General features: G+C 34.4%; 1 protein-coding gene across 5 annotated transcripts in view; it reads right to left on the bottom strand.

Moving 5' to 3' along the window:
- Positions 1–7,661: 7,661 nt before the first annotated feature.
- Positions 7,662–12,048, bottom strand: part of ZNF318 (zinc finger protein 318) — a 39,089-nt gene continuing 34,702 nt past the window's right edge. For 2 of the 5 annotated variants that reach the window (XM_087935818.1, XM_026695532.2), the window contains exon 10: positions 7,662–11,963. In XM_087935818.1, coding sequence (XP_087791944.1) covers positions 8,646–11,963 — 3,318 coding nt within the window. In that variant the 3' untranslated portion in view covers positions 7,662–8,645. The remainder of the gene's footprint in view (positions 11,964–12,048) is intronic. The other 3 variants (XR_015744043.1, XR_003373612.2, XM_026695533.2) reach the window with 3 other exon arrangements.

Here is a 12,048-nt window from a genome sequence, read left to right as displayed (position 1 = left end):
TAGTATTTGCATTTGAAATAGTCCATTGGAATATAACAAAATATTAAAATATTAAAATGTTTAATAATGATAGATCTCAATATTCAATAAAATATTAAAGAGAATGTGTAAAATGACTAATGTTTAGTTATAGTTTAATTCATTATTGTCTTAATGTTATTATAAATTTACTATTTCACTTTCTTATTTTAAAATAATGTATTAAGTAGAATTAGAATTAGAATGGAAATTATATATTTATATTATAAATTTATTATTCTTTTATTTTAAAATGCAACATGTAGAATGTACTAAGCAGAATCAGAATGGAAATTATGTATTATTTTAAGTGTTAATTTAGGGGAAAGATAGAAAGGCGTCACACTTTAAAAGTGATTACAGGGGAAATTTTCTGTTAAAGAGAAGAGATAAATAGATAATTGGAAAAGAACGGACAAAAGATACAAGCATAATGATTTTAAAATAAGATGAAATAAACAAAATATAATTAAGAGAGTGAAAAGAAGGGAGAAGTTATATAGAAAATATAGAATGGTAAATAAGATAAGAATGGTATATAAGGTGAGCATGAATTTGATTTAGGTCGGTAAAAAAAGATGTAACCCGGGGCTAAGCCACTTTTCAAAAGAAGTTTTATGTTTTTTGTTTTGGTTAGCTATGTTTGAGAATTAATAAAACCTTGGAGGAATAAAACTAAAGGGAGAAATAATGAGAAAAGATATGTACAGATGATAACTAAAGAGGTTTTATGTTTTTATGTCTTGTTTTATGTTTTGCATTTTGTGTTTATGTTTGATTGAGAATTAATAAAACCTTGATAGAAAGAAATATAATTGAATAACAGTGAAGGGAGAAATAATGAGAAATTTGGAAAAGATATATGTGTGCTTAAATGGAAATGTGATAATGTGGAACTATGCCTTAAAAATAATGTTTTATTTGCCTTGTTAAAACTTATAAGTAATTTTTAGAAAGGTTTTAAGCCTTTATGCCCTATGTTTTGTCTGTCTTTAAAAAATCAATAGTTTTTTTAAAAAAATTTAGAGATAAAAGTGGAAATGCCATGTGTGGTAGAAGTTGCCATTGAGAATAAGGACCCATTTTGTTGTTAAAAAGCATCATCAAGTTTACTAGAATATATATGTGTGTGTGCGTGTAACCAAGTGTATCTTTTGCTTGGCAACTCTAATCAGAACATAGTTATAGCAATTGTAGATCTGGTATGCTATCTGGGGCAAGTATGACACCCAGCCTGCATTTCACTGCCTTCACCTGCCATAGTTCCTGAGTGTTGGACCAAACATCAAGGTCTGTCTGTGCTGTTGCTGATATTTAGAGTGGGGAAGCAAGCAATATTGCGGGTCCTGTCTCCTAAGGAAATACATCTGATGGGACCCAAAAGGGTCTTGTCCCTGGTAGCTTCCTCCCTTTGGAACATCATCCCTAGATTGGACTGGTCCCCACTTGGACACTCTCACAAGGCCCTGAAGACCTGGTTCTGTCAACAGGCCTGGGGAACCCAGTATGGAGCCCATTTGCCCAGTCATTGGATATGAAGTGGGTGGCAAATAAAATTTATAAATAAATATATAAGAGGTTCATTTGATTATGCGTTGGCCATATAAATCTAACAAACAAACTTCTAATTTTAAACTAAATCCAAAAAAAGAGAAAGAAAAAAACTTGTACTACTTCCAAGGTTTTACATGAGGTATAGATTTTTTTCAGGCTTTTCTTGACAAAAAAGTTTGAGTCTTTATTAATATAGCTGAAGTGCTACATGGATTCTGGAGGAAGCTGGTAGCCACCACTGAAATACCTACAGTGCTTTCAATTGCCCACTACCCATCCCATCCAAAGTAATTGTAGGCACATCTATGCAAGCAACTTAATTGATGTGCAACCTGAACAGGTTTTTCATCTCGGGCATAACTGTTTCTACCTCAGGACACAGAATGACACTCTTGAGAATGACACCCATCCATTATTTCTGCTGGGTTAGACCTTTATGAATATCAAAGATGGAAATAAACTTCAAGATCTACTTTCTATTTACGTTTTTCACAGACAAATGAGAGATGAAGTATTTTGTGTTTCCCATACATAAGTATGACTTGGGTAATTGTCTTATTAGCCACCTTGCCACACTCCATATAAATGTCATTGCTAGAGTTAGGACGCATACATATTTTATAAATGATGTCTTAAGGAATTATTGAACTATCAAAGAGCTATTGGCAATCATAACAGAACAGTTGACAGAACAGCCAGGCACCAGAGTTATTTTATAATAATTTTAATGAACTTAGCAATAAACATAGTTTTATAATCATACTGAAGATTCTACCAATAGACAATAACACATTTTCTGCAATATCTACATCTAGATATCTTAATAATGTACAGCTCATATAAAATACTTTGTTCCCTATCTTTTCTCCCCTACAAATTATGTCAGGGGGAAAATGTATTCATCAAATCGAGTTATAAAAGCAAAACCTTCATACCATTAAAACCCACCTATTCAAGTAATCATAGAAAATTAAGAACTGCCTCAGTAAAAAAAAAAAAAAGAGGAATTAAGTATATCTTGAATATTATATAAACTGAGTTGCACCCTTTGCATTATTTTGCAAGATCTTTTCTGTTATTTTCTAGAAATATTTGAAGCTACTAATATTTAGCAGTAAGATTTTTTGAAAATGAATTGAGATGTTACATTGAGCAAATAATGGAATACTACAAAATTATTGTTTTTGTTTATTCTCCATCATTATATATATCATGATGGCCAGAAACAGAAGGGACTGGAATGGGTCCTGAACTTTTTATAGCTTGCATGGGTGCGCGCACACACACACATTAACCTGATCTTTTTCTTTTCTTTGTCTGTCTCTTTCTTTCTGTCAGGAAGTGCCAGGCAAGGTAAAGGTTTTTTATGGTCCTACAATTCTTTCAGTTCATTAGTCCTGTAAGTTCTTCAAAAACTAATTAGTTGCTTTCATTAGTTATATCTTCTTAACTAGAAGCAGAATTTTACCAAATATCACTTCACAGTTCAACAGTAAGATTAAAAGAAAAGCAGTATGTTTTTATTATCTAAAGTATTTATTCAAATTGAGCTTAATTGAACTTACCTCCAATTTAGACTGATGTCCCATCGTCTACCCCTACAAATGAACTTGTCTGAAGATTCATATCTGAATTAGCTGATCCATACAGAATTATTTTAAGATTATGAATCTGATAATTAAGTATCTTCAGTTCAATGAATTACTGCTAAATTCCACAGAATTAGCAAGATCAATGTGTTTTATTGCAATGACTTTCTAAAACGTTTTACATACACATACAAAGTTTGATTACTATATTATTAGCTTAGTGAGATGGGCAGAATAAAAGTTTAAATAAAAATAAATATTACAGCTGCTATATTTATGTCTGAGAGGAAAATTTCAACTAGAACCAAAATTGATGTACCTTAAACATTATTGCTACTAACCAAAAAGGATGATTTCTTAATCAATCTAGTTCTCTGAATTTAAAAAAATAGGGAATTTCAATTAGGGATTGATGGAAGCTTAAATGCATTTAAATGCACATACTATGATAAAAACTATCTGAGCATGACATTCCATAATTGCCTCAATCAAGGTAAAGATTTTTCTTACTTCTACAATCCTTTCAATATCTAATTTCTATAAAATGTAGAGAAATAAAAATACAAGTTAATAAAAACAAGTTCCCAGTATAGTTTCAGTACAAAAAAATTATGTATCTATACTCAGATTTATTCATCAGAATCCAGATTTTTGTCAAATTGTCTTGGAAACCTGAACTTCTTATATTTCGAACTATTACTGTGAAAACTTAAACATTAATGTTTTGGGGGAATCATATTTTTAGAAATGTGTTACTTCAGTGGGTAGTATAGGACTTCTGATATGCATTTCTTCAGCTATTTTTTTCCAATTTACAGTTATTTTCAACCAGTTAATTGTAAGAGAGTTCTAAGAGAGTTTCTCAAGCATAGGTGTTTACCCTTCACACTTCTAAGAGTTTCTCTCAAGCATAGCTGTTTATCCTGTTGAACAGCAATAACATTATTAACATGGAGTGATATGCAGATAGCTTGATATTTTTTCCCAGCATGTAACACAGCATGTAGAGATTTAGTACCAGCTACCATTATTTTGTAAAGTACTCTCTCTCTCTCAAAACATTATGCAAGGTAATACCACTGTACAGAACTTATTTTTCATAACAGGATTTTCCGTAACACTCTCATGCAACAGGCTCAATGCAAGAAAACAATAATGGTCCAGAAAAAGTAAGTAGCAATAGCACTTAGATCACTTCACAGTGCTTTGCAGGCCTAAGTAATTTACAGAGTCAGCATATTGCCTCAAACAATCTGGGTCCTCATTTTACCAACCTTGGAAAGACAGAAGGCTGGGTCAACCGAGCCTGGTGAGATTCAAACTGCCAAATTAGAAGGAGACGGCCGTCAGCAAAGTAGCCTGCAGTACTGCATTCTAACCACTAAGCCCCAGCTCTTAAGAGTTCACTGTGACATGCCTCAAGTAAAGTTCCAAAGAAGTTAGAAGTATAGATATCTTGCTTGAAACTGTGTGCCAATACTGCCTATGTGTAAATTGTCATTTGTGGCAGATCTCTGTGATCATGTTTATGCATTCTAAATGTATTTGCAACCTTGGCCTGACACTTAAAGTGAGGGAAATCAGTTTGTCATGTTAATTCCTCCAGAATATGGTGATGAGTCTTTTCCCCTTCACGTTCAAGCTATGAAAATCTGGAAGACGAGCTTTCCTGCGGTTTTTCACTTTGGAAAACATGAAAAATGCCTTAAGCCAGGTCTTGGGGAATTAGCACCTGCAACCACTTCAATAAAGGAGAAAGGCATAAGCAGCTGAAGCTGGCTGTCAGGGGATCAACATTTTGCTTTCAATTGCTCAAGCTCGATGTATGCAAGGTGGATGAAAGAGGAAAGAATTTCTCTACTTCATTTTATGTTTAGATACTTTGAAAGTTAAGGTCATGTAAGATTGAATCTACATAAAAGTATAATCCAGATTCCATGTGAGAAAATGTGTTCTTAAAACATCTGTTTCAAGTCAACCACCAGTGGAACTATTTTTGAGGGGAAAAGGGGGGGAGGGTAAAGAATAAAGCAATTATATTCATTTCTGTTAAGATATTTGAAGCAAGAGTCCCTGCAAATTGTCAACATTCAGAAGAAAAGGTTAAGAGCAAGAGATTATCTGTAAAATCACAATTCGTACCAGAACAGACAGCAATAATTTCTCTTTTGCATTGTTCTTGAAGTTTCTAAAACAATGTACAGTTCAGAACATTTTAAAGATTGTCCTTGGTTATACAATTTCTTCATTTGCATACAAAGGTAATCTCTTCCAATTAGTAAATATAAGCTTATCCATTAAATGCAGAATCTAATGTCATGTTTTCAATGCTAATTGGCTTAGGTTACTTGTAAACATTTAAACTACAATTCTATTGACATCACAATCAACAATGTTGTGTAAATAACATTGTTGATTGTGATATCAACTGAATTGTAGTTTAAATGTTTAAAAGTAACCTAAGCCAATGGTTCTGATTAGACTTGATATTTTTGACTACTGGATACTTCCCAAGGATCTAGGATATTGTTCAATATATGTACTCTTCCAAATAATGCTTTTTTGTAATTGATGAGCTGAGATTGTCCATTCATATTGTATCCAATCTCAGATCTTTTGATACAGCATCAAATACATCAACCACTATTGCCGCAACCAACATTATTATTGTCCACATTTGCTTGTCCATTTGAAAGTATTTTATATTTACCAATTTTTCTGGATTTTTCTCTCATTGACCCTTCTATCTGCAGTTACTGCTTATTATCCATACTTGTTTCTTTGTAACTATACTCATCCCTGGATTATTATGGACTAAAGGATGATGATTTTTCTCTTGAAGCTTGCTTGCTTATATGTAAATGAAGTAGAATAGAATAGAACAGAAGGTATATTATTTATGAAGTAGAATATGCATATAATATGTAATAAAACGAGTAGGAATTTTACTCAGAATCTTGAGACCTTAGTCCAGATTATTTATTTTTAGCATGTATAAGGCCTCCCAACTCATAAATAATAAAAGTATACAATAAATAACACACTTGAAACAAAAACTAGACTGTATATAAATACAAACAATAAGTGACTACCAAACACACAACTACAGGGGGACTGACTCAACTGGCCTTGAATGCATGGGGGAGAGCAAAAGTTTAATGACTTTCGTACAGGTTAATAAGCGAGGGCCTTTTGCATATCGTGGAAGAGATTGCTGTAATAATCTGATCCAGAATATGAGAAATTATAAACCCTGTGTTATGTAATGAATATAGTCCTAGACTGAGACTGGGGAGACACTAGCTCAATGCCTGGCCTTGGGCCAGTTGCCATCTCTTAATCTAATATGCTTCAAAGCCTTATTGTAAACGTTACAAAAAGTTACTGAAAGGAGAAGAAAAGGTTGTACATTTAGTACATTGGTAGGATAATGCTAGGGAATGTAATAATTTTATTAGAATAACATTGTATATTTAACTTGCTTCTTTAAACAACCCTTAAACCATCAGCAGTATGCAACAAAACAGTGAAAGATGAACAGATTTACACTCATTTACTTACTGGCATTCCATGCTTAACAAGTTGACCTAGTATGTGGGGTGCAAGCCACAGCATCTCATGAAGTTGTAATTTTGTTTTGCTATCATTATTGCTACATTACTGTAATGTGTAAGTTATTTTGAATCTTGCTGGATTGAGCAGGATATAAATATTTATTAAATGAATACATTTTATTCAGGCATGTTCAACAATTGTACAATTAAACCAACAGAGCTGGCCACATGACTCCTAGCTACCTTGATGCAAACAGACAATTACATCTTAGCTATATTTCTGACTTTATGCTATCCTACATCTGATCATTTCTATCATTGGTTACCATGTGCTATTTTGATCACCTCTGGTTACTAACTAGGACCTAAATTCTGATTGGTCTTGAAATGAAGAAACTATTAATTCTATTACTGACTTAGGCATAAAGCTAGCTAGGATACTTTGGGCCAGCCATTCTCTCTTAGCTCTAGGAATAGGTCAATGGCAAATCAGTTTTCAAAAATGTTGCTATGAAAACTGCAAAGATTTATACATGTAGGTGCCAGGAGCCAAGACTCAAAAAGAAAGTTGTTAGCAAAGCACTGTAGATTGAGTAACATTTCATAATTTAGAGGTCTATGCATTCACAGGAAATGATTTCTAAGATTGCCATTTTATTTCCACCAAAGTATTTTTTTCTTGTATTTACAAGGTATTTCACATGTTCTATCCACACTGATCTTGTATGATGAACCAGTATATTTAAAATTCAAAACAAGTTTAGTTTTACTTTTTATTTTAAAATGGAAAGTATATAATTCTTTGCAATGTTTAAACAACGTTTTCTCTTAAGAAACTGATCAGGTGAATTTGAAAAATGAAAAACTTGAAGACTTTTATCAGCTTTATGTCAACCACAGAATTCAAACATTATTAAGCAGACATAAGAAAAACACAGAAGAAATATTTATCATGTCGCAGCTCATCATGGGTTTATTTTAGATTTACAGATATAACCTTTTAGATAAATCCATGCAAACATCACTGCGTTTCTTGACAAGTTGTATAACTGAAAACCTTCACACAACAGTATTTTTGTAGCTCAGGGATTCATTCAGGCATGTATTGTCTGGTTATATGATGGAAATCCAATCCAGAGAGCAAAATTCAGATCTTCCATTTCTTCTGAGTTAGGCAGCTGCTAAACAATTTAACACAAACAGTTAACTGTACCACAATGTAGTAAAATAAAATGTGATTTTTAAATCATGCAAGTGACCTCAATATGCAGAGTCCAATTGATGGGCCACAGCCTTACCAAAGATTTTCTTTCTCCAAAAGTGACTTGATAGATATTTCTCCTTTGCTCAGTGAGATGGCATCCAAACAGGATTTTATACAATATGGCATCACAGTCTTGATTACAGGTGTAGTTCAACAAGATAATAACAAGTAAAAGATGCAGAACAATCTTCTGCATGATGAAAAATGCAGAACACTTTTCATGCATTTTACAGTTTGTGCAATGAAACATGCAAAACGTTTCAAAGAAACTTTCTGCTCAAGAGCCTTCTTTTTTTGTCAAGTCCTGAACACCTGTCCTTGCACTTGTCAGTGTTGCACTTGGAATGTTATTTACAAAAGCTGTATAAATCAGAAACCATAAAAAGTCAAAGAAAAATGTAAAAAGTAGTCACAGTTTTACAGAAATAATAATTAAAAAAAACCAAACCATAGCTGAAATGCATACTACGGATGAGAAATCCATTTTTAATGGCTGGAAGTCCAAGACTGAAAAAGAAATATTTTACACAATCAGATATATACAATATACTTTACAGTTTAGCCAGAATTTTAGATTATTTTTTTTACAAAAGACTATTTGCAAGTTATAAATTTTCAACTTATTAAGCTAAAATATAATATTTACAAAATTTCAACAATTGCTGCTTAAAGATTTTGAACAATTTTGTCTGTACTTACCAGGTGCTCTGCAGATTTGTCAGTTACTTCTGAAGCCAACTTATTTTTAACTTCACATTTATCATCATTCTTCTCTTCCTCTGGCTTTGTCAGTTTATCTATGGAAGTCTGCATCTGATTCTTAAGTGTATACATTTCACTGTCACCTGAACCCCCCACTTCTCCAGATTCCTTTAGTTTTGGAAGGATGGATTCCATGCATGTCACAGTTTGGTTTTGGATATTTTCCCCACCACTGCTCCACAGCAGCTGGTCAGGCGTGTCTCCTTTGCTACTATATGGGGGTTGGGGCATGGAAACAGAAGACATATCCTGCAATTGAACAAGGGGCATGCTTACTTCTGCCATGTCACCTTTCGATGCAGAAGACACCACATGTGGAATAATTGCATCTGAAACCACCGAGCAAAACTTCTCCTCTTGATCATCAGAGGTAAATGCAACAAAATTAATTATTTCTGATTCGATCACTGGTTGGTCAGTGTCCAACTCGCTCATTTTGCTAGACTCTAAACAGATAGGTGCAACCATTTCTAACTTTGGACTGTCTACATTGTCCTCATTTAAAATTTCAGTTGGCAGAATATCCACCACTTCATGTTCTACTGTAATATTTCCCAGAGTGAAATCAATGGTTTGTAATTCCAAATTTGGTTTCAATCTGGAAGAATCCATAGCCTTTATTTCATCAGATTTTGGAGAGACTCCTTCAGTTTCTAAATCCAGACAAAAAGTAGTAGACTGTTCAAAACTAAGTTCTGGATATGTATTGTTTAAGTCAAAATTATCAGCTGTTGAGGTATTCAATACTTCAGTATTCAAATCTGTGAAGGAAAGGGTCACCTCTCCAAGATGCCCAATACTGATTTCTGTTGGAAGAGGATCAAGTGATTCTTGGCCCATTTCTGGCTGAAGTGTTGAAAAATTAGCACTTTCTGTTTCTATAGTTCTTCTCTCTTCAGTGCCACTTAATTCCAAATCAGAGGCAGGTGATTTTTGTGTATCATGTTCTATAAACATGAATTCCACATAACTAGGTTTAATTTCATTTGTAGAAGAAATACTATCCAACACTTCTGTTTTTTCCATTTGGAGTTCCTTGGTTTCACAGCTTAATGGAAATGGATTGGCTTGTTCATATTTCTCTTCTGTGGTACTTATTGTTGTTACATTAACAAAGTTCTCATTTGTAATCTCTTCAGATTCTAGAATGTTAACTACACTGAAATCCTCACCATCCTTTAACTGAGTACCATTCAAATCCTCTTGATCATTGTTTGTAAGGAAAGAGTCTAATTCAACTTTGTTTAGCTCTGAATCTGAATACTGAACCTTGGAAGGCTGAGGACTTTTCCCACTATTGCATTCCTTAGTGTCTAGTTTTATATCAATGGATAATTCTTTAGAATAACTGTCATTTTGCACAGAATCAGAGACAGTTTCTGGAAGATTGTTGGAGATTTCTGATAATTGCGTGTCAGATCGATCATCAGAAATTTCATGTTCTGTTGTCTCAAGGCTGACAGATGGCTCATTAAAGCCATCTAAAAGAAGAGGTCCCATTTTTTCTATCTGGACAGCTAACTCACTTTTCTCGGGTTTAAATGATTTCTTGTTAAATTCAGATGGAACAGGAATTCCCACTTCTTCCTCATTATGGAATGGATAAGAGGTAGTTCTTGCTAAATCATCTGCTTCTGACAATGTAGACGGCATATCTGAAAATGAGACTTTTTCTAGGTCCCCCTCAACACTGGTTTTGATTTCAGTAATTTCATCAATTGTCATTGTTTTCTCATCTTTTACTTCCTCTGTTTCTGGGTTGCTAGCTGAGGAAGTGTACACATTGCAAAGAAATTCCTCTGAAAAAGGATTACAACTTGGCTTGGAATTTACCTGTAGACTTGTATTTTTCTCCTTCTCAGTAAGATTCAATTTTTCTTTTTCTAAAATTACAGAATTTACTAGCTTGCTCTCAGCTGGATTCCTCCCACTACTGTTGTAAAAAATGTCATATAGATCTTTAGCATTGCCTGCAGCCAGAGAAGAGTTATTTTTCTTTAATTTTTTAACATGCTCCCCAAAAACAGCTGGAGGTGGCAAGGGGCGAGGACACATTGGCATCTCCAATATGTTCTTATCATCCTCGGATACACCAGGTGCCATATCATCTGCCAGGATAACCAGTTGTTTTGGTGGCAGAGGAGGTGGAGGAGCAAATACAATCGGTGGTGGCTGTGGTACAGGTAGTGACAGTGGTGGTCCTGGAGGCAGTGGCAGTAGAGGAGGGCGCCTATGTGGCTTCTCAAGTAATTGCTCATTTGCTTTTGTCATGTGCGAGACATCTTGTTCTTTCACCATTGCTGCAAGTTCCCGTGCCTTTACCTGAGCTTTGGCCACTACCTCTGCATGCTCCTGGGCCTTCGTTACATTTGCATGTTCCACAGGCTTTGTCTCACTTTCATGCTCACCTTCTTCTGCTTCTTCTTTTATATCCTCCTGTGATCCCTTTAAAACTACTACTTCTCCCCCAAATGCTTTTGATATAATATCTGGTGGCAAGACAATGTCTGGATTTCCCTCTTTGACAACTGGCAGAGGTTTGGCAGTGGTACCAGAAGATTTTATAGACAAAAAAGTATTTAGGGGTGCTGGCTTGCTTACTGTTGTAACTGCAGTCTTCCTTAGAACCATCACTGGGATTGGTAGATTGGGGCGGATTTTGGTTTGCGATGAAGTTGAAACAACTGGTGTCCAGGGGCTTGTATGTGGAATGACGGTTTTTCCAGATAACTTAATTGCAATGGGTTTTGAATTTTGCTTTCCAGATTGGGACTTATTTTCTTTATCTTTACCTTCCTCAGGGCTCTCTTCTTTAGAAGCTGCTATATCTTTCCCCTGATTTTTCTCATCTCTCTCACTCTTTCGCCAACTGAATTTTCCAAAAGTGGTTAGTTTTGACTCCTTTTCAGATTCCTCTTTTCTCTCTTCCTTCTCCATTTCTTTGTCATCTTTCTTCAATTTAAGTTTAATCCCACATTTTTCACCATTAGGGGTTTCTTTCCTTTTACTAATTTCACATTCATTATTCCCATCCCCTAATTCTTTGATATTCTTTGTTTCTTCTTTCTTTGCTGTTTTTGTTGTCTTCTCATCATTTTCCTCTTTTTGTTTTTCACACAGTTTCCGTCTCAGCCTGCGTTCAGTTTCCTGAATCACAGACAATCCTGCCTGATGATCCAGATTCCGCCTTTCTTCATACAGAGGATTCTCATCCACATGTTTCTGTGGGATGAAAGGAAACATGTCAGCACTATTACTTAATGCATCAATTATCCATTGGAATAAGATTGGATTCTTAATTTATTAT

Source organism: Pseudonaja textilis, chromosome 1, assembly GCF_049901715.1.
Source record: "Pseudonaja textilis isolate UNSWEBS1 chromosome 1, rPseTex1.2, whole genome shotgun sequence".
In the NCBI taxonomy this organism is placed as follows: Eukaryota; Metazoa; Chordata; class Lepidosauria; order Squamata; family Elapidae; genus Pseudonaja; species Pseudonaja textilis.
Note: the sequence above shows the minus strand (reverse complement) of the source record. Positions and strands in the feature narration are given on the sequence as shown.